General features: G+C 46.6%; 1 protein-coding gene across 1 annotated transcript in view; it reads right to left on the bottom strand.

Moving 5' to 3' along the window:
• LOC147689637 (stAR-related lipid transfer protein 9-like) overlaps positions 1-26455 on the bottom strand; it is a 574886-nt gene that overhangs the window by 385618 nt on the left and 162813 nt on the right. Inside the window, exon 3 of the mRNA XM_086937097.1 lies at positions 21518-21634. Within this exon, the coding sequence (XP_086793223.1) occupies positions 21518-21634 (117 nt within the window). The remainder of the gene's footprint in view (positions 1-21517; positions 21635-26455) is intronic.

Here is a 26455-nt window from a genome sequence, read left to right as displayed (position 1 = left end):
CACTTTTATTAGACTTGAAACACCCGGCTCCTGCTGCTGAGGTACTACCTACTAACCCCAGTGATGAATCAGGAAATCTGGTCCTGAGTTGTAATAGGCGAAGGGTAAAATGGGGGAAAATAATTAGTGCAGAAGAAAATATAAGTAAAATTTTTGAGTTAGCACTCCCGAAGTTTTTAGAAATAGACGAAATAATTAATCAGCCCAGATCCGTAGACTTCAATGATAAACTGGGACGTATTCATGCAAACATAGTGGGATCATTAGCTGAATTTTTCTACCCAGTGGCAGCTCCTAGACCTAAACAGACCCGAACATCCACATGGTATAACTCTCTATGCAAAAAGGCCAAGATAGAGTTAGTCGCCTCAATTAAAGAAGGCTCAGACAAGGGCATGGTCGCTAAACTTAGGCGTGAGTACAAGGAAGCCATGGCTTTGGTCAAGAAGGAGTGGGATTGGAACCGATGGCAGGACCTCGCTTCTGCACTAGAAACCAGGGATTCGAAAAAATTCTGGTCCCTGGTTAATAATGGTACAGGGGAGGTTAAAGCTGCACTGGAGCCTAATATTGCACCCTCTGCCTGGGAAGCTCACTACGGCAATCTGTATCAAGACTCCAAGCAGTTCGCCCATGAAGTGGCCCCCGAAGATATTTCTATCCCTGCGGTTGGTTTTGGATTTACTCTAGGCGAGGTGGTTGGTGCACTAGAGAGACTGGCAATGGGGAAGGCCCCGGGATTGGATAGATTGCCCGGTGACCTTTTTAGACAATATCCCGAGATCTGGGGTCCGTACCTCCTTATCTTATTTAATGCCATCTTGGAAGGTATGGAGATCCCCTGTACTTGGCTGGGAGCGGAGATAGTGCCAATTTACAAAAAGGGTTCTCCTCTTCTCCCAGCCAACTACAGGCCGATCAGCCTCATAGATGTCCCCCAAAAACTTTTCTCTCGTCTCCTCCTGGACCATCTCCTTGACTGGATGGAGGCCAATAAAATCTTGAGTCCCCTTCAGGCTGGCTTCAGAAAAAACACGTCCACCATGGACCAGATCTTCCGCCTCATCCTCCTATATTGGAAAACTGTAAGAATTGAGGGGGGGAGACTATACATGGTGTTCGTGGATCTGAAGTCAGCCTTTGACCTGGTCCCACGTAAAAAACTTTGGGAAGTTCTAAAGGAGTTGGGTGTTCCAGCCCATTTGCTGCATGCCATAATCAGGCTTCACTGTGGCAACTATGCGCAGGTCAGGTGTGGGAGGGATGGAGCGCTGTCTCCAAGGTTTCCTGTTCTCAGAGGGGTAAGGCAGGGTTGTGTCTTGGCGCCGATCCTGTTTTGCCTCTTTGTCCACAGTGTCATATCCCATCTTGACAACGTTGTAGACAGCGATGCCCCCTTTTTGGCAGGCAGGAGGGTGCCAGCTATTATGTTTGCTGATGACACCCTCATGCTTTCCAAAACCCCAATGGGGATTCAAAGGATTTTAGATGGATTTGGTATTTTCTGTAGACAACATGGTCTAGAGATCAACGCAGAGAAGACCAAGTTCATGATCTTCAATCCGTCCCCAAAAAGTAGACCTAATCCCACTCTGGGTTCAGTCAGCCTGGAAAGGGTCGCTACCTTTCAGTACCTGGGGGTGACATTACATGAGAATCTATCTTGGGACCCCCAGATAGCAAGATCCAGGCTAAAGCTGTCCCAACTATCTATCAAATCTATAAGTCCGGCACTAGAAATGTACAAAACGCAAGCAAAAGCGGACGCATCTCACGGCAGTGAACTATGGGGGCACAGAGCAGGTCCGGACCTTGCCAGAGTGGAAAATAATTTTCTTAGACGTCTCCTGGCACTCCCCCGTGGCACACCCCTGTTTCCCTTAAGAATGGATGTAGGTTTGCCCTCTATCGCTTCTGAGCTAGAGTCTAAGCCATTAAGATTCTGGCATAGGCTTTGGTCCACTAGCGAGCTTGCAACCTATAGGTGCGATCTTACCCATATAATGGACCTGAACCAGCGAGATAGAATTCCCTGTTTGGCTTTTGTTAAGAAGGAACTATATCGTCTAAAATTGCCTGAGTTATGGGAGGTTCCAGAACAAGGCTGCCAAAGGCTCTCCCGCAAACGACTAGTCCAAATACATAAGGAGAACAGTTTAGAAATTCTCCTGTCCGGAACTAATAACGGCACCCTAACTGAACGGTTTCTGCAATCCAAAAATTCTTACGAATTCAAAGGTTTTATGGATTCTATCTTCCCCATCCTAGCCAGGAAATTGTTTATACAGTGGAGGCTTGGCACTCTGCCCATCAAAGCTTTCACTTGTAAATGGCTACAGAGAGATGATATAACCTGTCCAGGCTGTAACTCTCATAACGAGGAGGAAACCCATCTCTTTTTCTTTTGTCCTGCATACCTTAGGCCAAGGAAATATTGGCTGGTCCCCTTATGCAGGAACTTGGGTTTCAGGAGCCATCCGCATGCGTACAGAGTATTAAAAACCAGTACTCTGCCCCATATAGTTTTTGCAGTGGCGAAATTCATTCTGGCTATGTGGCAGATTAGAAAAAAACTGTTAATTGCACAAATGCCGAAAATATGAAACCATCATTTTTTAGCTATGAATTATCTTTCTGAATTCTGAAATCTCCTCTAATTATGAATTGTTTCTTTAATCCTTATCATGTCTGCTATTTCCTGCTAATTAATTTTATATAATGTGTTTCATAAATGTTTTGTTTTTTACTATGTTTGTTTAAATGTAATATGCTATGCATCTTTTAGGTTTAAAGCATTTTATTAAGACAAAAAACATAGGGAGAGGGAACAGGAGGTTAGGGCCACATACATTAAAGCAAGGAAATAAGCATGGCATCATGAGTGCGATCGTGGAACAGTCCGCTATGGAAAAGGAAGCAACAGCAAATGAAAAGGCGAAATACACGCTATATCTCCATTCTGAGCATAGTCAACACCCCCAGTCTGAGCATAGGAAGTAATAAGTAATGACACAAAGAAGCCCAGCCCACCATCCCCCAGAACCCCCCCCCCCCAAAACTCCCCAACTCCCCCCACCACCCCCGTCCAATGTTCTGCCAATAACACTACCTGCCCCCCAGCCGCATCCCTCCCCCTCCGAAACCAGCCCCCCCACCCCTCCTAGTCTGCTGGAATCACCGGTGGTGTCAGCCTTAGAAGCCTGAGGTACCTCGGACAGGTGAGTTCCCTAAATTCGGTAGTCAACAGCGCACGAAAGGGTTGCCACAGCTCATCAAACTGGTCTATCTCCCCCGCTACCATGAGTGACAATTTTTCCATACCCAGCACATGCCACAGCCTGTGCAACCAGCCAGTGATGGAGGGGACCGTGGTAGTGCGTCAGTGGGTAAGGATGTTCTGAACCGCTGAGCCCAGCGCAATCGCGATTTGCCTGCCCCTACGGGACTTCAGCGGATACATCAGGCCATTAGGGAGGCCCAGCAATACATACGCCGGAAAGCGCGGTAACTCAATTTCAAAATGCGTGTCCACCTCATCAAGAACTTCCTTCCAATAAGCGGCCAACAAGGGACAATCCCAAAGAATATGTGAAAGGGTCCCCACCTGACCACAACCTCTCCAGCACCCCTTATCAATGTGCCTGTTCATCTCGTGCAGTCTCTCTGGGGTGTAGTACCAGTACGTGGACACCTTAGTGAATGTTTCCGTGAGGCCAGTGTGATACGCTGAGTGTCGCGCCCGGTGTGCAATCTGGTCCCACTCCTTGTGACTAAGTGTCCTGCCCAGTTCCCTGTGCCATCGTTCCCTGCCCGGGTTATAATAGTGAAACGGAGGGGGCTGTAAGAACTTGTAAAGATCAGTGATCAATTTAGCATCAGAAGCTCGGGTCACCAGCCACCGCTCATACGGTGTTATTTGACGATCAGCGGTGTCCCGCACCTGGGGTTGAAGCGCCCAGTGTCGGACCTGCATATATCGCAGTCTATCCAACTCCGTCAGGCAGAACTCCTGCTGAAGCTGCTGAAAGGGAACCACTCCCTCAGACCCATAGATCTGAAAGAGCGCTCGGCAGCCCGCCGTCCTCCAATGGGAGAAAGCGCCCGGCTCCATCCCCGGGGAGAAGTCAGGATTATCCACAATGGGCGTAAATGGCGAGGGGAACGTGGTGAGGTCCCGGACCTCGCAAACCGCGTCCCACACCCTCAAGGGAACCCTCGTAACAAAGGAAGCATAAAGGTTGGGGGGGCGGTGAGCGCTGCGCAAGAATGGAACTTCCTGGAGGGTACGCCCTGCAACCGCCTGGTCCTGAAAAAGCCAGTGCTTATCGGATTCTCACCTTCTCCACTCCACAAGGTATCGTAGCTGTGCCGCCTGAAAGTATTTACGGAGGTCCGGAATACCAAGGCCCCCCGCTTCCGGGGCAAGTGTGGAGAGAACCCTCTTCATCCGGGGCTTGCGGCCTTGCCAGACAAAGCGTGAGATGTCAGCTTGCGTCTGTCTGATCCAACCCACTGGAGGCTGGAGCGGCAAGGCTCGGAAAAGATACAGGATCTGGGGCAGAACCGTCATCTTGACCGCCGCAATCCTGCCAAGCCAAGGCAACAGGCCCTTACTCCAGCGGCCAAGCTCCTCCTTAATCTTCTTACTGAGAGAAGCGTAATTAGCCGTCACCATCGCTGGCAACGTCGGCGCCAACAGAATCCCCAAGTATGGCACCAGGGACGACGACCACTGCATGGGGAAGAGCCGCTGAAGGTCCCGCCTAGTGTCCGTAGCCAAGGACACATCTAAAGCCACCGATTTACTCATATTCATTTTGAAACCGGCCACACGTGAGAAAGCATCCAACTCGTGGATGCAGGTGGGAAGGGACCTTCTGGGGTCATCCAGGGTCAGCAGGACATCGTCCGCATAGAGGCTGACTGTGTGATCATACTGCCCCATCTTGATCCCAATTGCATCCGGGTTGTGGCGGATCCTTTGGGCGAATGGCTCCATGTAAAGAGCAAAGAGGAGTGGGGAAAGGGGGCACCCCTGCCTCGTGCCGCGCTCGATTGCAAAACTGCGGGAGCTGCACCCATTGACCCTCACCGTCGCTGAAGGGTACCTATAGCAGTTGAAAACCATCGAGCAGAATTTATCACCGATACCCAGTTTCTTGAGCACCAGCTCGAGGTACGGCCAATGAACCCTGTCGAAGGCCTTCTCAGCATCCACCGCCAGCAGCATCCGCTCACCCGGTATCCGCGAAGCCTTCTCCAAAATGTGCGTCACTCGCTTAGTGTTGTCGACAGTTTGCCTGCCGGGTACAAATCCAGCCTGGTCGGCCTCAACCAGACCGGGGAGGTGCAGGGCCAGCCTGGACGCCAGAATCCCAGTGTACAGCTTGAGGTCGACATTCAGGAGTGAGATGGGCCTATATGAGCCACATAAGGCCCGGTCCTTCCCAGGCTTCGGGATCACCGAAACCGTCGCACTTAGGAGATCTGGTGGGATGGCTCCCGGGTCGGAGAAGGAGTTAAACAGCCGAGCGAGGATAGGGGCCACGACAGGGCAAAAGGTTTTGTAAAACAGGGACGTGTAACCGTCCGGGCCAGGGGCTTTCCCGTGCTTAAGTCTGGCTATAGCGGAAATCACCTCCTCAACGTGGATATCGCGCTCAAGATATTCCGCCTGAGCGGGGTCTAGCGCCGGAAGGGGCACAGATTCCAGATATTCCACGGCTTCCCGCGGTGAGGAGGGCTCTCCGGTGTACACCGCCTCATAGAAACTGCAGAAGGCTTCCGCCACCTCCGCATCCCCAGAGACGGCCACCCCATTCGCACCTAAGAGTTCCTTCACTACGTTACGCTGTTGCGCGACTCGGAGCCTATGCGCCAGGAGCTTGCCGCACCTATCTCCCCCTGTATAAAATGCATGCTTCAGACGTAACGCAGCGTATTCCGCCCTATCCATGTCCAGCGCCGACAGGAGCTTCCTAGCAGCCTTCAACTGCCTCCAAACCCTTGGAGCACCCGTACGGCGGTGGACCTGTTCGAGCTCCCGGACCTGGGTAGTCAGCTCCTCCCTCTTCCGCTGCCGCTCCCTGTTTTCTGCCGAGGAGACGGAGATGAATTCCCCCCTGAGAACTGCCTTCAGCGCAGCCCACTGTGTTGCCAGTGAAGTGTCTGAATTACTATTATGTGCCTGGTAGTCCCGTATGAATGAATGAATGAATGAGGGGTTTCTTGTAACGCGCATACTTAGCCCAGTGGGCGTCAAGGCGCCTAGATCAAATACAGAAGCTTACATCCTACCTGGTCCTAATCTATCATAAGTAGGCCTTCTTAAAGAAATAGGTTGTTAGAGCCTTTTTAAAAGACTCGATGGAGGGGAGAGTTTTTATTTCCGTGGGGATGGAGTTCCACAGCTGCGGAGCGACGACGGAAAAGGCTCTGGCTCCCCATCTGACAAGTTTAACACGGGGGACAACTAGTTGACAAAGTCCCGCAGAGCGAAGGCTTCTTGTGGGGACATAACGCAGAAGAAGGGAACCAATAGCGCTAGCAGGACCATCCATCAATGCTCTGTGGGTAAGACAGAGAATTTTGAAGGCAATTCTGTGCTGTACCGGAAGCCAATGAAGCTCCTTCCTGGCTGAGGTGGCAGAGGAGGCTTTAGGAAGATCCAAAACAAAACGCGCTGCAGCGTTCTGAAGAATCTGCAGACGGTGGATCAGACCTTTGTTGGCTTCCATATACAGGGAGTTGCAGTAATCCAGCCTCGAGCCCACCAGGGCGACTGCAACCTGTTTACGCGCCTGGGGAGAGAGGTACCCACGGATTTTATTGAGTACCCGAATCACACCACAGCAGGTGGCCACGGTCCTGTTGACTTGCAGGGACATAGAGAGCGAGGTGTCAAATACCACTCCAAGATTTCTGGCAGAAAGGGAGGGAGTGGGGCAGATGCCAAGGGAAGTGGGCCACCACTCGCTCGACCATAGATTTTGGTTCTTCCCAAAGATCAACACCTCGGTTTTTTCGCCATTTAGTTTAAGGGAGTTTATAGTCATCCAGTCTGCCACACACTGCATGCATACCCTAAAACTAGCGGCAGATGTACTAACCGAGGTGTGAGCAAGAGAGACCATAATCTGGGTATCATCTGCGTAGGATACCACCTCCATCCCCTGAGATTTAATTAGTCTTGCAAGGGGGGCCACATAGATGTTAAATAGGGTCGGACTTAAGGCCGACCCTTGTGGCACCCCACATTGCAAAGACTTGGCAGGGGAGAGGTGGTTCGCAAGCATCACTCTCTGTTCCCTTTCGGTCAAAAAGGAGTTTAGGAGGCTCAGGGCCGGTCCAGTGACACCAGCTTCCCTCAGCCGAGATGACAAAATGGCGGGGGAAAGGGTGTCGAACGCGGCCGTGAGGTCCAACAGAACCAGAACCGTGGTTTGGCCAGAGTCCACCTTGCGTCGGATGTTATCGACCACATAGGTAAGGGCGGACTCTGTGCTGTGGTGTTTTCTGAAACCGTGTTGGGTGTTATCCAGGTATTCAGAAGAATCGAGGAAGGCAGACAGATGGAAGTTCAGATGTGTCTCAAGCATCTTCGCGGGCGCTGGAAGGAGGGAGATCGGCCTGAAAGTTTTCAGCATGGCCGGATCCAGAGTCAGCTTCTTAAGCAGAGGTTTCACAATTGCCTTCTTCCAAATCGGAGGAAAAGAACCTTGAGTAATAGCCTTATTTAGGACCTCAAGCAAGGGAGGAAGAAGGCAATTTCTGCACTCTTTCAATTTCTTAAGTGGTATCGGATCGAGGGGGGAGGCCGATTTAGTCCTATCCAGAAGTGAGTTCAGAGATTCAAGGCCTCCTCAATATGTTTCACAACTGATTTCTTGTGCAGAAGGGTGTCCCTGAGGCGCCACACCCCCCGAGAGGGGGAGGTCGCCGGCCACGCAAACGCACCCACGACCGGCGCATGATCAGACAAAGTCAGGACCCCAATGTCCGCCGCCGTGGCAGCGGAGCGCATCGGTCCACTAACCAAAAGATAGTCCAACCGTGCGTAGGTCCGGTGCGCATGCGAATAATAGGAGTAGTCCCTGTCCGCAGGGTGGAGTGAGCGCCAGAGGTCGTGCAAATCCATGTCAGCGATTCGGGCCTTCCCGGCTTGGGAAAGTTCCCCAGTCTGCGGGAACCGCTGCGCCGACCTATCTAATGCCGAATCGAAGACTATATTGAGGTCACCCCCTAGAATAACATGACGATCGGGGGAGGCAGTGACATCCACCAGCACTGAATCCAAAAAGCGTTCCTGATGATCATTCGGGCTATATAAGGAGCCAATAGTAAACGATATGCCCCCCAGGCGGAGGCGGTATGCCAAAAGCCTGCCCTTCTGTTCAGCATATTTATACAACACCTCCCCCTTAAAGGAGCTCGCTATGAGAATGGCCACCCCCGCAGTTTTGGACGCCGCAGAGGAGAAAAACTGGGTGGGAAACTTAGCAGAGCGCAGTCTATGGCAGTAACGGGACAACAAGTGGGTCTCTTGCAAGAAGCAGATATCAGCCTGCGTCCCCTCAAGCAGAGACAAAATCGCCCTGCGCTTAACAGGATTATTCAGGCCCTTAACATTAAGGGTCACCACCTTCAGGGACGACATGTCTACCAGAGACCGGGGACGCTATGCCGCGGGCAGGCAACTGGAGGGGGGGGGGGGGGTGCAGGGCAGCAGCGCGGGACAGGCAAAAGTAGGCCAAGCGTGAACACAGGCAACATCGGACGGTTCTTTCCCAACCCCTGAACAACTCCCAACCCCTCCCCAAACAAACCAATGGCAACTAGCCAAATACCAACTCAAACAACCCATTGTCCCAGTCAAGTCCCAAAATGGACAAGTCCGTAGAAAGTAGTAAAAGTGGACGTCCGGCCACTCACTTCCCCCCGTTCCCCCCGACCCTCCCTCCAGCCCCCGAACCTGGCATCGAAGAAGCTGTGTCCATCTCCCCCCGGAGTGAGTCTAGGCCGTCAAGGCCACACCGTTCGAGGCGGCCGAGTCCCTGGCCGCCTCTCTCAGGGCACTGGCCATGTCTGCTCTGATGGTGGGCGAGTCAGGCCGCCCAGCGCTTGCCGCCGATCGTCTTCTCGCCGACCTCCGCCGACCTCCTCTGTCTGAACGCCTCCAAGTCGGCGTTGCTCCAATCTCCTCCGTAGCCGTGAGCCCCAAGACACCGCAAATATCCTGCAAGGAGCGCAGCTGGTGAAGCACCCCGTTCCAACGAAATATCAAACGGAAGGGATGCCCGCAGGAGTACGGCGTCTCATGTTCACGCAGGAAATCGGTTGCAATCTTGAAGGACCTGCGCTTCTGCAATGTGATGGCGGACAGGTCCTGATACAGCGCCAAGGGCCGCTCTCGGAAAGTCAGTGGTTGTTTCCTGCGGGCTTCGGACATGATACGCTCCTTCAGCGGGAAGTCAGGTAGGAAGGCTAAGATGTCTGGCGGAGGCGCCGCCGACTGACGCTGTCGGCCAACTCTGTGGGCCCTATCAATGCGGATAGGAAAGTCCGCGGCCTCTCCTAGTATCTCCCGGAACAAATCTTGCAGATAGCCCACCAGGTCCGTCCCCTCGTCTGCAGACGGTACACCCCGTACCCTTATATTATTCCGCCTCGACCTGTTCTCTAGGTCCTCGGTGTGGGCCTGGAGTTCAACACATTGCTCCCGGAGACGGAGAACGTCCTGTTGCAAGTGGACAATCTCGTCGTCCCGGCGTTGGGCCGCTGTCTCCACCGTCTCTATCCGCTCACCAAGGCCCTCCACCTCTCTGCGGACCTCGCGTACCTCACTGGCCACCTCCTGCTTCAGCGTCTGGAAGTCGTCCTTAAGTGAGCTGAACAGTTCCTCCATGAAGGATCTCGTGACAGGGGGCTCTCCCCCGGTCACGTCCGCTGTGGCCCGGGAAGATCCCGGTGACGGTTGCGCCCTGTCCCGCTGTTGCTGGGCCCTGCTAAGCATGTCCGGCAGGGTACGGTCTCCCTTCCTCGATCCTCCTCTTCCGGACATCCTTGTCCCGTGCACTGTCGCACTCAACTGAAGAAGGGGCACAGGCCTCGGTCACCTCGGGGAGTTTCCAACAACCAGCAGAGTCCCTCAATATGGAGCTCTCGCTCGCGTTTCCTGTTCTCGTTATACTGTGTACGATTTGACAATAACTGTTACGCATCAATGTTTACCAGCTGGTACAACACTGTTTGCAAGCCTATTGTAACTCTTGTAAAACGAATAAATATATGACAAAAAAATAGAAAGAGAACGACTTCCGAAAAAAGACCTCTTGGCGCTGCCACAGAACCCAACTGAAACAAATCACAGCTGATGGTGTGAAGTCACAATATACACACTAAAATATCAATGTGCACTATACCATCAAGGTGATATGTGGAGTTTAAATAGTAAATCCATACTACCCTATCTATGCCCACCTTGATGTTGTGGAAGTCGATATTGTTTGGGGGGGTCAACATCTGTAGGGGAGGTCATTATTTTGGTGATTAATATTGTGACATACCACCCAGCTGATTGCACAGATCTGCCCATTAACTCGTTTGCCAAGGTATCAATCATCTCCAGTGTCCTAGGTCTAGTTGAAGTCTTGTAAACATTAACAGTGCAGAAGGGACAGAAGAAGCCACAATGTTCGGGCGCGCCACCCTGACCAGCCGCTCCTCAACGGAACCCTTGGATACCACAACACAATGGTTAATCCACAATGGTTGGCAGACTTGGGCGCTCCACTCTGCATGATGTTTGTCCACTGGGCTCTTACTGGACTCAAACAAAGCACACCAGCAAACATCAAAAGTCCCAGGGCAAGCCCAAGCTTGCTGCGGAGAACTGTTCGACAAGATATCAGACGATACGGTCAATTATCCACAATGCGTGTCAAGTGTTGGTGACAGTAAACGAACCTTCACAAAAATGGAAGCAAAGCAAACACAATGAGTCAGTAGCTTACAATGTCCATAGAGGTACCTTTGTGTGGGACAGGGAACGCAGACTGTGTTCATCAAATAGTCATCCCATTTGTCGCGCCCTCTACTTTGGAGTACAATAAAGCAGGTTATCTGTAATTATAACTAGATATGCGGTGTCGGGGAACTTCAGTTCAAATTTCTGAAATGGGATCACTTGCCTGTCTACGAGACTATTGCAACAAAAGAAACATTTGCAGGAACAATTTAGTGCACACAATGTACAGTGTACATTGGGCCGGATTAGCAGACTAATGTTTAGTCACTTGGTATGCCTGAACATTCATGCTTTGAGTGTGAGGCACAGAGCGTACAATGGAGTTGATACAACCACCCAGTGGCTCAAGACAGGCTCCACTAATTTACGTGTGGCCATGCAGTGTGTAACTAGGTCACTAAACAGATTCAACTATTGCGTCGGAAGGCCCTATGCTTAAGTGCTTCCAGGTACAAAATCCTAATCCACGCTGGGGCGCCATACCTTCCCCCATACATGGTCCCCACTCTTTCGCCCAACACTCACTCCCAAGAAATCAGATCCACAACCAGGAATTTATATTTGACCTCTGGCTTGCACCAACTAATGCCCTGGATGGGTTTGTACCCTGTCTAGCACGGTTGTATGACATTACAACGCATGGTAATACATCGCATGCCATTACATTGCGGTTTTTACAAAGCAAGTCGTTACAATGACTTGCGTTGGAGGGCGCTGGACTTAGGAGTAGTATAATTCACTATTCCAACTCCAGTCTACATACAGTAGGGAAGGTGTTGGATAGTAAATTATACTATTCCTTGTCGTAGAGCGCCATCCAGCGCAAGTCGATGTAACGACTTGCATTGTAAAAAACGCGATGTAATGGCATTGCGATGCAACGACCGCATTGTAAACGACGTTTCCCGTCTAGCACTGCCTCTGAAGATAGCACTTATGCTTGCAGTGATCAAAAATTATAATGTTATTTACAAAGGCTTAGCAAATCATGCACAAATAAAGTTTCAGGTGCTTCCGGACAAGGCCCTCCATCTCATCTTCAGACTCATGCACTGGCACCACCTCACCACTGCGCTGCGATCCATGCGCTAGATCCCAGTCAAATGTCCTGAGATGAACACACTTTGTTAAAAGTACAAAGCGACCTATGGCCCAGCACTTGGATATTCGATTGGCTCCTTACTATGCTACATGCTGAGCAGATTCCTAAAGTTGGCTTCTCAAAAACTACTGTCCTTCAATCAAGTCAGTACTAGTTCAAGGCTACTGCCAGTACCCGCCTTACTGCAGCATCAAATATGGCTATAAGAAGGCGCCAGACTGCAAAAAATGGTAAAAAAGGTATTTTTGCGATAAGTAAAATGTCAGTTTCTTGGCGCTCTGAAAATTCTTGAAACCAGAGATGGCGTAAGTACAAGAAGTATGGAGTAGAGATCTATTAACTACCAAGGCTCTTCCCTTTGAATTCTCTCCTGCCCACCATCTGACCAGGAGCCGATCGAAAGGGTGTGAGGCCATCCCAATCCATGCCACCTATGCCCTTAAAAACCATCTATGCCCTCATTTTCTTTCTTGATCTGTTCTGTCCCAACCATCCACTGTGAAGTGATTAAGAAGATGTGTGAGCTTTCAACCAATAAATGTAAAGAAACACTATAATATTGAACTTATCAACAATGAACACTCAGGCCACTGAGCTGTTTTAAACCTTTCACATTTCAAAAATCAGACAGAACGTTTTTTAAGTCAAGAGCAGTAGACCCTAAAGGTACTTTAAGGAAGTTTCATAAGAAACACAAACTTATAAGTGATTCAAAAAGTTTCTGTTCACTCACGTCAATTGTACAGTCAGCCAAAATGAAACCTGGCATTTTTAGTTGCTCACTTCTGTTATCCTCTGATTCAACTTTCTGTTGACCAGTTACAAATGGCTTCAACTGGTTGCAGTTGGTCACTTACAGGTTTTTGAACATCTAATAAACTGATATGGCAAAAATTCCAATTAATTCCAGGTGCATCCTTACACACTTTATTGTGGTCTAAATGTGTATACTAAATTGAAGTGGAGTTTTACATTAACATCATCAATTTTCCGAGCTGTATATACTGTTTAATGTCCACAAACCCAAATACTGCTGCTAAAAACCACTTGTAGTTGGTGAATACAATTTGCACCTGATAGAAGAAAAATGTCTGGCCCAATAATCGCATCTCAGTTCATATATCTAGTCCATCTCTGAATGAACCATACACCCTTGTTAGTAATGTGACAAATAAAGGCCTTCGATTTTACTCCCACCATCTGCCACCAGGGGATCTTTATCCAGCTTCCCAAATAATATCTAGAGATTAGTTTCAGGCATGTTGTGGCAATGTGTGTATTTGATTTGCTTTTACAAATTCATAAATAAACTCTCTGCTTATATATAAAAAAAATCGTACCTCCCGCATGATCTCAGGACTCATGATTAGGGAATGAATACATTTAAATGTATACATGTATAAAGCTCAACTTATCCCCGTGAAGGTATCCAGGCGCTGTACCTGGGCACAGGGAGATTAAGTGATTTGCCCAGAATCACAGGACGTTGAGCCAATGCCCAGACACGAACCCGGATCCTCAGCTCCCGAGTCGCCAGCTCTGGCCGCTGGGCCACATCCTACATATGCCCACTCCCACAAGCACAAAAACAGAACCAGTTTACTTTTCCCTACATACTATTTTTTGTACCCACTCACTGATTTTTGTAAGTGGCAATTAATGTTAGAGATGAAAGCCAAATAAATGAAAATAATGCAATATACACAAAATATTCTAGAATACTGTTCCAGGTCACGTGACACACATCATCATCCGAGTTAATGCCCGTGTTCTAAGTCTCTACCGCGTGCTATGCCACACTATGTCAGGTCAACTTTGGGAGAGGTAAGCTGAGCCCAGAGTACGCCAACCACCTGAGCTACCTAGGTTCTGCCCGACAACATGGACCGCCTTCAGGAATCTGCAAAATGCCTGTCTGGTCCAGACTTCAAAAGGGTCTGGGGTCTGCCAGGGTGTCGAAGGTGGCATACCCAAGCCCTACTGCATAGTTCTGCTCTCCTCTCATGGAAGATTTGCCACCAGCAATCTCTGAGCGGGCCTATCAGAAGCAGGAGGAATCCCAGAGGACCCTACTTCCTGAAGAAGCAGTTCCTTATTTATGAAGATGTCTAGACTGACCACAGTCATGAGTTCCTGTACTCACATATTGTCTGTCATAATTAAGGCTCCCTGTTTTCTGTTTTTACGGATATTTACAGATAAATACAGACAGAAAACAATGTGCTTCCTGTCTGTATTTATTTTTAATGGTGAAAAAATACTGAAAAGGGTGCTTCTTGTGGGAGACTCTCCATGGGGTCTTTCAAGAATGCCAGGCAAGAACTGAGCAGATAGCATGGAAAACAGGATGAGATGTCCTTAAATACAGGTACATGTTAACATTTATTTGTAGGATAACGCTAATATGCACGTACTTTGCTACATGTTACATTTACTTGCATGTTTCACTATACTAATTCAACACTATTTCTCTATGGGTCCTGGAGTAGCGTGCTACTTGCTGAAAAATGCGCCTCGATGCCTCGTCAGGGGTAGTAAGCGCTATTCAAATGCAATTACAATACAATACATGTGACTGCTTAATTTGCTAAACCGCGACAGGTATCCACATACGAGCGCTCATTTAACATGTTAAATAAATATGGAAATATACCATTTTACAACTCCATTTATACTCAAGGGATAAAATAAATATGGATAAATATCAATAAGATGGTAAAAAAAGAAATATGGATAAATACAGACGGAAATGTAAAAATAGAAAAATACCATAAAACAAGGAGCCTAGTCATAATTCTAGAGTCGAATCAAAATTCCCTTGACATAAAAACTCTTTAGGTCTATCAGACAAATTGAGAATGCAATCAAAACCACTCCCAGTAAGTAAAAGGCAAGACCGCTGCTGGGGTAAGGCCAAGCAAGTAGGCAACATGTCAGCCACCAGCAAGAGTGCTCAAGATTTACCCTACAAAAGTCAAATGTGGTCCCAATGCCAGGGAAGGGGTGACAGCGAAATGTAGCCTTGCTGAGGGTGCCAGATTTCCTTGAGTTGCAATATCCTCTCACTTCTTAAATTTCAAATCTCTGTAGAGCCTGTTGGTGCAGACCGCGCAAGCAGTTGTGACTACAGCCGCGCCTGCACAGAGGGAACAGCCCGTGAACAGCAGCGGGGTGATAACGTTCACAATCATGAAAGTCAGGCACAGGGGGCAGCAGAGTGGGGCTGCTGCCAACCAACAGGAAATTAAGGAAAGAATCCGGCACCAATGAGGCTTCATTTAAATATCGCCATGTGCGCGATTTAAAAAGCGCCTAAAGAAACAGCTCAAACTGAGAAGGTAGAATAAAGTACCATGTGAGTATACAAGGTAAGTTTAGTTAAAGTCAGTGGCTATATGTTTACATTTATAAATAAAAAAACAAATGGATTTGTCAAAAATGTTAATCTACAAAGCAAGTTCTACAACTTCTTGTGTTCTTTTTTGTGTTATCAGCACAGAAAGCCAGATGTTGAATGGGCATGGAGGGCACTTGCCAATCCACTGAGAAACTGGCTGATGTCTTTTTAAAACATTTTTGTAATGTTAGTGTTACCTGATGACTCTGTGACACCCGAAAATACAAAACTCAGGTCCTAGGATTTTATTTACATCCCACATACATTATGGAAGTTGGAGCCCTGGCTCACCTGACTTGAACCAAGTGGATGAAAGTACCAGAGCCCATTGGGTTTGTAAAAGAAAAACTTGGAGCAGGAGCACTGTGTCCCAGGTGACTTGGAGTCATCGTGTGAGACTATCAACAAGGGCTGGATTACAAGTAATGCGGAATTCCACAAGGAGATTCCGGGCGACAGGAATTACTGATACCAGAAGGATTATCCACATAGAATCCCATGTAGGTAAAAGTTAGACTCCAAGAAACAGGGAATAACAGCGCCGGCCCATTTTTTCCAAATAGTAACAACAGTGGCTGGTGTTCCTACAACCTGGAAAATCAGGTATGGGAACACCGGCCTACTGATAATTGTGCAGAGCAGAATTTCACTTGGACAATTTTCTCCAAATACAACTTGTAATTGGAACTCAAATGTATACATTGCTCTTAAGGGGAGGTCACCTTTCTACTAGTGGTTTATTCTGAATATCATGGCAGATGAGGGTAAAATCTCAACAAAAAGTTAAATTCTCCAGTATTGGCAGGAAAAATAGTTTGTCTGGGGAACTACAGAAAAGTATTTCTTCTTCACTGGAGACCTCTTGCCATGTAGCAGAAGCTGATGTATATTTTGCATTGCCTCTAAGTGTTCCTCTGAGGCAATAAGGTAGATTTCCCTCTTGGGTTTCAAATTCAAAAGTAGCATCTATCTAGAGGTCTCAGTAGCCGAAATGTATTTTAAAATTCTCCACTGTCTTTCGCTGAGTCTGCAATCAATATAGGAGAGACTTATAGTTGGGGAAAAAGAACTCAATTTCTTGACGCCAAGTACAAATATTCAATTTGTCCAATACTGAAAAAATCAATTAATTCCCTCAAAGCTTAAGTGAATTGCTTCCATCTTTTGGAGGCATGTTTGTATGTAAACCAATTACATTTATTTGCCATATTTTGTGTTATGTCTAGTTGTAGTGCTCGCCAATCTCACTGTAGGGTATCTGGATGCTTAGCAGGTTGATAGCCGGCAGTATCCTGGGGCTTATTTGAAGAGCTAGGTCTTCAACTTCTTGCGAAACTCAAGAAGCAATGCGGAGGCTCTGACGTGGGAGGTCGTTCCACACTTTGGAGATGTACGAGAAAGCTCCGCCTCAGGCTCTGTTTTTGTTTACGAGGGTAACAACTGTTGTACAAAAAAAACTCACGTTCATGACTTTTGGCGCATATATTATTTGGACAAAATCTTTCTCCAAGTGTAATACAAGGACAACTAATCGAGGCTTATTGAGAACCGTGAACCAATTTACGATTGAAACCATACATTGACTTGCAATGGGTTTCACAACAATATTTACTTGGATTGAAACTCATATAAAAGGGACCAGTCATCTTAATCTTCTTGAAGCTTGGCAAGCAGACCTGTTGGACAAAATCCAGGGGGTTCCTGTTCTGAAGTGTCCAAGCCTTGCTGACCACAAGACCCATGACTCTGAAAAATATAATCCTCACTGCGTGAAATATGGCACACCTAGTATCAGGGGCTTGGGCTTTTCTTCAGCAAATTTACAAGTAGATTCATGACTTTGTAATAGAATATATTACAATTGATAAATATTTATGTTTATAATGAGATTTTGTTGAGAAACAGAAGCTGAAAGAAGTCTGATCGATTCACTCCTTGCTCCTGCTTTGGACTGTCGGCCCATACTCTATATTTGCTCTAAAAGAGTTCCTAGAATCACTTTAAATTTATAATAATAGAGTTTATAACAAAATGTGAATAATAAAATCACTTTGAATACTGGCAGATGAAGATGCCATAACCTGTAGGTCTGTGCCATTCTCTCATCTTCAATATAGTTAATATAGACAACTTTACAAATACTGACTGTGAAAGTTAATCAGCATCCTTTCTTTAAGGATTAGCTAATACAACTTAGACATTAGTGCGCATACAGTAACTTTATTGTAATAAATCACTGATCTTTCTTCTGTATCTCAATGCTGCTATAAGGATCCCCTCTGAGCTGCGTGAATCACAAACTATTCTACACCTCTGTTTTGTGTACCGCTGAGGTCTAAGGCCTGAAAATCTGCCTTATTCTTTGTTAATTCTATTGAGTGGCCCAACCCTTTCCTCTTGTATTTATTACACTGGTAACTAGAGTGTGGTCCAGTGCTATTCAGATGGTGTGTGCTAATGCATGACCAAAACAATAATTCACTAGATTTGGCTTGAATGCCTGAGAACTTTGATTATACGTATCCATTGTAAATTTGCACAAAGAAATAATGCTTGAATAATCTTCGGTTTAGCTTTCTGACATAACCGTACAACGGCATTGGATTTCTTCCATTACATTTAGTAGGAAAAACATAAAACAGATTACTGAAGCCAAGACTTATATTCAATATGCAGTACATTCTATGGAATAATTTGTGTAAATAATTAGTCTATGTACCCCTGTTTTGCTCGATCCCACCGGGATTGAAGCATGTGTGTGTCCAAGCTCCGAAAAAAATGAACAGGAGAAGAACTGACTTCAAGAAACCCCAACTCATTCTGATGACCCTGTACGCACCAATCGGTACTTTCCAGCACCTAATTGTTTTGTCTGCAACTTTAATTCTTCATCCTGACCTCAAACAAAGGGTATCTGTAGCCGTGAACGCCAGTACACACAGTGCCAACAATCATGGAAGCTAGACTAAATGTTCCCTCAGGCCAGAGCCTAAATCTGAAGGTTAAATTCCCTCACTAGCCTCAGGCTCTTACTCAGGAGCCCACATCACTAGCAGATTATCCTCATTGCGCCCTAAAGCCTCCTAAAAGCCCCCATCTGGACCCAGTTAATGGGACTCAATCAATCAATCAATAATCTTTATTTGATCACTTAAAAGCAGATCACAAAATATATAAATGCATACATATAAAAACACCATGTAAACCATTAAGATCGTAAATACATATTGCACCATAAAAATGTTAAACATTTAGAACATACGGTATCAATCTTTAAAACAAAGATCAGATTAAAGGATCGTTACGCTGAGGAGCGTATTGCGGATTTTAAAAATGAGCCCATAGCTGTACATACTTCAAGGCAATCAAGTTGCTGCAAATGCCACTCTACACTTGCAAAATGTTTGCAATTGGTATAGCTTAATGGGAATCAATTATCAAGCTATACAAATTACAAACATTTACTACCAAAGACTTCCATGTGAATGGATGCTCCCACTGTCATAACTTGAATTTGTTTGAATGTTTTCGCTTGTGAATATATTTTCAAATTTCATACATTTGTCTTGTGCCTTTTTATTGTCGGATTGATAGCGCAGCTATCGCCAGCCCATTATATGAACATCACTAGCACAGGGGTTTAGCTCCGCCCACATGCTGGGAGCCAGGAGTACATTTAGATTGGTCAGAAGTTGGATCCTCCCACAAAAAGAGTGCTCACCCTCCACACAGCTGTGATAATTTTGTTTATTTATCCAGCTGCCTGAGCTTGAACTTTCAGGGGCACACACATGACATTGTAATATTATCAAAGTGTCTTAGATGGCTACATTATTTCATGGTGCTTTTCTTCGGCAGCAGCACAGATGGGAGGAAGGCAGTCATTCACTCACATGGATGTTTAGGTCTGGCTTGAAAGTGCAACTGTCACCTGACCTTTTAAACTATACCAATATTATTTTACAATTTGATGCTTTCTCACAAATAAATATCCATTCCCATGCTATTTACTTGGAATGCTTCACATTGCCATACAACATTTCTTTAAAACCAGGCCTGTTCGCATTGCCAGTGCTTGTTTATTCTTTCATGGTATGGCTTATTACAATTGTTGGTTCCTTCCCCAAACCCTCCAGCACTTCCCTCAGAGTAAGTCTTGAACATGCCCCACACGACCTAAGAATGAGTTAAGGATAATTTAAGGAGTCTTTACTGCCCCCAGGCAAGATTTTCCTGGAGCTTTGCCACAGAACATTGACAAATATTCTAACATGCTGTATTGAGTCTGCTTGGAGGGTTCCTTACAATCACACTTTGATAAGACATGTGTAATATTATATTTCACTTGCAACTACACTAACTGTGGTACCTGGGCTGTATACAGAGAAATACTATTAGAAGGGGCCTGTGTTTTCCTGTTGGCCCTGTCTCCTGTCCCTACAGTTCTCAATGTCTTCAGTTATCTCGTTGGTTCTTCTCAGTTCAATTCTAGTTCTGCTTACATTTAAAGTATCACCTCTGCAACACATCTTAAGCACAACAGCAGAGCCTGCTCACTATGCCGAAGATAGAGTGAGTGGACTATGGCATATAAGAATATCCTCATTATTGTCCATACATATGTACATTGTTAGAATACAATGTGTAACCAAAAGTGGCCATGCAGCTGAGTGTTCAGTATGGCCTCAACTCTCTTCAGACAGACTTTTATAGAAAACACAGTGTCAAGGTAAAATGAAGCTTAACAGTGCCACACAGTTGTTGTGCATAATACAAACATTAACATTTAATTAAAATAAATGCTATAAAGGTATCAGTAAGGTTTCGACTCAAACACAAAGAACTGGTCAAATCTGAAAGCTGATTAGCAACACAGACTTAAATACTCGGGGACAGATTCACAAACTGCACTTTGTAGTACGTTATGTAGAACTACAAAACATACTATAACATGTAATTCACAAACCACGTGAGGAGTTTTATGAATACACACTGCCTATATTTATGTGTGCGGAGTTCTCCGACCTGTCTGTAGCTTCTCCAGGTGTGCAGAAATACACACGCATTAATACAGGGAGTAGACTTACTACCAAGTGTAAATTTACCTTTGTGAATCAGGCCGTCAGTGCTTTCCTGATAACTTAAATACGTGACACCTCGATGTGCATTTTCTGAGTCTCCGCTGATGTAATCAAGAGGGACATCGCTAATCACAACACACTTACGTATCACAAGGATATCACTGCCGACCGCCGCAATCACAAACATAACAGACCAACTTAAAAGGGTGACTGCCAGTACTCATATATATCTTTGGCCACAGCATGCGGGTTGCTTATGCCAGTTGTACAAACCTTCAGATATTTTTGGGGTGTTTGCCAAGAACACTATGTAGAAAGTAACTTGTGGGCCAATACATGCAATGGAAACAGAAATTCATGTATGAGAAGTGATGCTGAGTAACAAACATGTCTAGATAATGGTATTCCACATGTGAGTTGTATAAGAGGGGGGAGTTAGCGTCACACACTGGATATGCCCATAACTATATGGTAGTTTGGATACTTGCAACATGTAAAGCACATCAGAAAAATCCTTAATACTGAAGAGTGACAGTGAGAGGGAGAGGCCAGATGCTGAACTTCTTTAAAATGGCTCCAGGTCTTTGGGAACCAAATGGCTGCTGGGAGTTATAATCAGCATTTCTATGTCCACTGCTCTACAAACCAATGCCTGTCAACATTTTACCTTATGTCTCGTTTGTGGACCTGATATATTTAGACACCAGTTTACATATGCCTATGTCTCTCTTTGCATAGGCATTACACCATTAGCATAAAGAGCTCTGTTTCAAACATGGCTATGTATAGAAATACAAAGATGATGCATGCTCTACATTATTCGCAAGACCTGGATAGTATCCGCTACTCTTGCAAACCTTACATGAGGAATAAATCATCAAATTAACAAAAACAATAAGATTCTCACTCACCACTTCCTGAGAGGCATAGTTGGGGTCTTCAGAGTCAACCGACCAGTAGCAGTAATCAAAGCCGAACTCTAGAATGCCTTTCCTGGCTTCTCCGGAGTATTCAAGTCGGCCATCCAGCTGATGGGAACGGAAGGGCAACGCGTTACAAAACTCATCACTTTCTAATGTTTGCTCTAAAACAATGTGTGTTGAGAGGTTTCCAGCTCCCCACATCTAACTTCTTGAATTGCGGCAACTTAAGCAACGGCGTTCTTTTAACTAGAGAATTTGATCATCATGAACCGTATCACAGTTTGTTAAAACAATATCAATGTACCTTATATGAGCATAATGAACCCTGTCCTAGTCTCTTCCCGCATGCCAACTTCATGCTGGACGAGACAGGATAATTGAGCACTGTCTGTGCTGGAAAAGCAATTGAGGATGAGACATATCGAACATCCTTTATTCACCCACCTGCCTGCATTTACAAGGCGTATAGGGCTATAATCTAATATTGGACCAGTTAAAGAAATAAATCACAAAACCACCAAATTCAGTTCAACAGAACAGTGGTTCTGGGTATCACCAAAAAGTGACACTCAAATTTGTGCCAGCCAGAGCTTTCAATTCATCAAATTCTCAGAAGAAAACGAAAAAAACGCTAACCGCTGAAGCACAGACGAAGAGTACTAGACGTCTAAGGGCTAAAACTTGTTATGCTCTCAGTCGAATCACTGCCCCGCCTTCTCCAGTTCAGAAAGCATCTGAAAAGAGAATAACTCAGAGATATCCTCGATAACTGGATCCACCCTCACCAGACAAACTGCCCAGTGATCCTTGATAATCATCACAAAGACCAACAACCATTCAATTACTTCTGAAAATGTATGCTGCTGGCCAGACTCAAAGGTAGGGTGACACAATGAAAACACAGGCACCCTTACTATTGATCTGAATACGTACGTAAGAGCAAAGGAGCAGCGCCAAAGTGGTTATCACCTCCGATTTGTGTGACTCTAAACACCAGAGGAGGTTAGTATTAGTCACGTTAACCATTGTCCAATCTATACTAATTGCTTCACCTAATGTCCCTACTGCCACTCCCCTAGGACTGACCAATATATACAAATAGGAGACCTGTGACAAAAAACAATACTGTCAACTCATCCATTTCACACCGCTAAGCACTGATCATTAATCATAAGTTGAAAAAGAGTTGATATTCTCCTACTTTGCCCTGAGGAAGACCGCTACAAATAATAATGTGCCAAAACGCTGCTCAGGAGTCTTTTGGACCCCTATCTCTCATGTATGTATAGATAGCCTTCTTAATTGGTATTACATGATCTGAGCCAAACTAGACATTGAACTCACTCTAACTAGTGTCCCTGTATGTATCTAACATGTTGTTGATATGTGTGTTGCATTTAAAGGGTCTTGTAATTTCATGTTGAATGAATTGAATGAAGAGAGTGTGTAGTAAAGGTGGGCCAAATTCTGCATAATCAATTTTATAAATCACAAATATCTTTTGTTTAAAATAAATTATCTGTTTTCTGTAACTTGTTAGTTTTTTGGGTTGAATCAGCTGTTTTGTGATTCATCCTTTGAAACTTCTACTAGTAGATAATAATTATGCAGATATTGGACAACAATTTGAAGAAGTTCAATTATGTCCCTTCCTCACTCAGTTTTCCAGGGATGATGGTCCACGCATGGGGCAGTGAGACGCTGAAAGCCTCATTTGTCCGTCCCAGAAGCGAAAATAATCACCGGAAAATGGAACAAACTAAAAAGAACAGAAGTAGCAGAGGCCCAAAATACACACTGAGGCATGACAGGATGAAGTCACTCAAGAAGCCTGAAGCCCCACGGCCAAAGAAGTAAGATTAACTAAGCATGGATGGGCAACCAGTTCTGCGCAAGTAGGACGCGTGGTCTCAATATTGCTAACTGCTAGATTACATTCCTCTTGGTGCCCATATCGGCAACCCCCTAACCCCCCGCTTAGCAGTAATTAGTCACGCTGCACAAAATAATCAGGCCACACAATTTTTGTTGGAAAACAGTTTGCTGCAGGTTTATTTCATACAAGGAGTATGACAAAGCGGTGGGTTAACCTACGGGCGATCCAAGGGTAGGCAGCGGTGACTAATCTAAGCTGCCCTGCCCGCCTGATGAGCCAAACTGCACTGTGGCCAACCCAATTGGTGCTACTATTTATGTGGGAATTATCCCCCTTAAATACTATGGACCACCAGTCCGTAACTTTACTCACACCTTTTTAGGGGCGGAGCGAGGCATGGTAAGCCCCCGGTTGCTCAGGCTTATGACCACCTGAAAGCTTAGTGGGGCGTCAACGTATTTCAACCAGGGTCCTGCCGTCAAGACTCCTGGGACTTTGGCATAAGGCAACCCTATTGTGCTCCTGAAAGGGTACACCTATGTACCAATCAGCCTCCGGATCGCCCGGTAACTCCGCCTGAAACACAAATGTATACATTAATACGTTCAATTCCTTTGCCAACCATCCCGCCGGCATGCAGGAGAAGCAGTAGGGAGGGTGACAGAGTGTCCAGCGGGGAACTAAGAGGACGGCCAGTGGGTGGGGGCAGGTTTAAATACTTGTCCCCAACCCCAGCCTAAATATTGCTAACTGCTAGTTTACAATCCTCTGTGTTCTTTTAGTTTCCACTGCTGATCCATTTCAGACCCAGCAGGTGAGATCACGAGAATGACACACAAGGGGTGCTAAGTGAAGAGTAGGTTTCACAAAAACAAAACTGACGTGAATCAGTTTATGTCCCTAACCACCCCTCTCACCCTCCCACCCACGCAGAAGTAAAAGACTGGTAGGTGCACAACTTTCTCTAAAGGCAAAGCTACCATAATAATTATACGGGACGCGCTGTTTCTAGAGGGACTACCTGCCCCAGAATTCCCATGACAAAGATGGGGGCAGAAAGAGGAGGCCTCAGTGCTCACCTGGCACTATATATAACACTGACATCACCTGGCGCTATATAGCCCACCACCACCACCTGCTGCATGGGAGGCGCTGTTTCTGGAGGGAGTGCCTGTCCCAGAATTCAGGTGACTAAATGGTGGGTGGAAGGAGGACCCAGATCTCACCTGGCGCTCTATCGAGCACCTCCATCACCTTCTGCGTAGGACGCACCAGGGCCTTGGGTGGACCCGTCCTGCTACCCCTCTTGGCTTTGCTATCAGCCTAGCAACTTGCTTACCTTGCGCCGGCTAAAAACACATCGGTAAGATCTTCCTATTTTGCCTGGGATTGAGAGGGTTTTATACACATTTTCCCTCGGTATCAACTACGTAAAGCCGCTTATAACTCATTATACCCTTTTGCTGAGGATTTTGTTGCTGCCCTGCTACTCGACGCCGTCTCTTGCTGTCATTGATCCCTGATTCCGTGGAGGACTTGACAACTCGCCGGACCCGCTTCGCGGGTCCCGCAGCGCTCCACATCCACCAGGAGCTGTGTTGGTGACTTTGGGGTGCGAGGAGCTGCCGGCAGGGCTGCGAGTATTGAGGCAGGGACTCCAGCTACCAGGAGTCCCTGCGAGCCCTATTGTCTACACCTGGGCTGCTCTCCCTGTTGGCCCCGCCCCCCTCCGCCCATCATCGTTCCTTGCTGCAATAAAGGGAGGTTATTTGACCGCTGCGCGGGAGCGACCGGGAGAAGCCCGGGACAAGGGCGGGACCGTCTGTGGCCGTCCGGGGACGCCCGAGGACGGGACGGGCCACCCCCCTTGCGCCTTCATTCGCAAGTGGAAGGTAGGAGCTAACTATAATGGCTACAAACTGTGATAAACCTAGCACTGTGGGGGGCAATAAAGGAACACTAGAGAATTACTTCAACAGGGCCTCTGTGGATTTGGACAAAGATAATTTGCTCCTTGAGCGTAGAATTGAACGTCGCCGCTCCATTGAATCCCTGAAAAATAGACCACTGACTGATTTGGCGTCTACACCTGCCCTGCCAGATACTATCATCGATACCTATACCGAAGATCCACTGTCCACGGATAAATTTCCCCTACTCCTCAGAGACACTCCACCGCTCTCCGGCACAGCATCCATCGACCCTTCACCTAATGTGTTGTCATTATGTGCTCCTTGCACAGGACTAGATGTAGAAAAAGTGCCTTGTGTTCAAGCTAGGGAGTTGCCTAAAAGGACGGGCAAGATGTTACACACGATTAAAGCCCATGGCCCACCACCATCTAAGAGGAGGAGGGGGTTGGGTGCTCCCCAGAGGGGTAAACTTAGCCACTCGGAGTTCGGCAAATCCCTGAAAAACAAGACCACTGGTGCAACTATAACTAAGGCCCTTGTACCATCTGATATAGCGGTAGCAGCAATACCAACCCCAGACTCAAATGCCATATTGTCTGCTACCAATTTAGTAAGTGAAACCGGGATAGTTTCCCCCCCATGTCAAGAAGTTTTATCATTCTCTGATACCCCGAGGGACTCCCAAGAGCAGCTATTTAGGTCCTTTATGCTCCCTATATTGGATATTCTAAAGAGGGTGGAACATCGACTTGGTAATCTAGAGGCATTGTTTGCTGATAAAGTTGGGACAGGGCCTTCTACGACTATCTTAAGGCCCACCACTTTGCCGACAACTCTACCTCAGACTCCAACTGTCCTTGCTCCTACCCTGGTTGTCTATAATGGTCCTAACATATTGGAGCCAACAAACCTTCTGGTAATAACAAACTGAGAGCTGTAGATACTCCCAAGAGCTCCAGTAAGGATAACATTACAGCTAACAAGCCCCCTAGTAATACTCAACGGACAAATTTGGTATCTCAGCATGCCCAGGCTCCTGTGGCAACAGTGGCAAAATCTATAGCCCAGGCTGCAAGAGAACCCCAGAAGGGTGGTGAAAACCCCAGTGTTATCATGAATCAGCAACTGGGAAGGGGA

This window comes from Lissotriton vulgaris, chromosome 9 (assembly GCF_964263255.1).
Source record: "Lissotriton vulgaris chromosome 9, aLisVul1.2, whole genome shotgun sequence".
NCBI lineage: Eukaryota > Metazoa > Chordata > Amphibia > Caudata > Salamandridae > Lissotriton > Lissotriton vulgaris.
The sequence above is the reverse complement of the archived record's forward strand: the minus strand, read 5'-3'. Positions and strand labels throughout refer to the sequence as shown.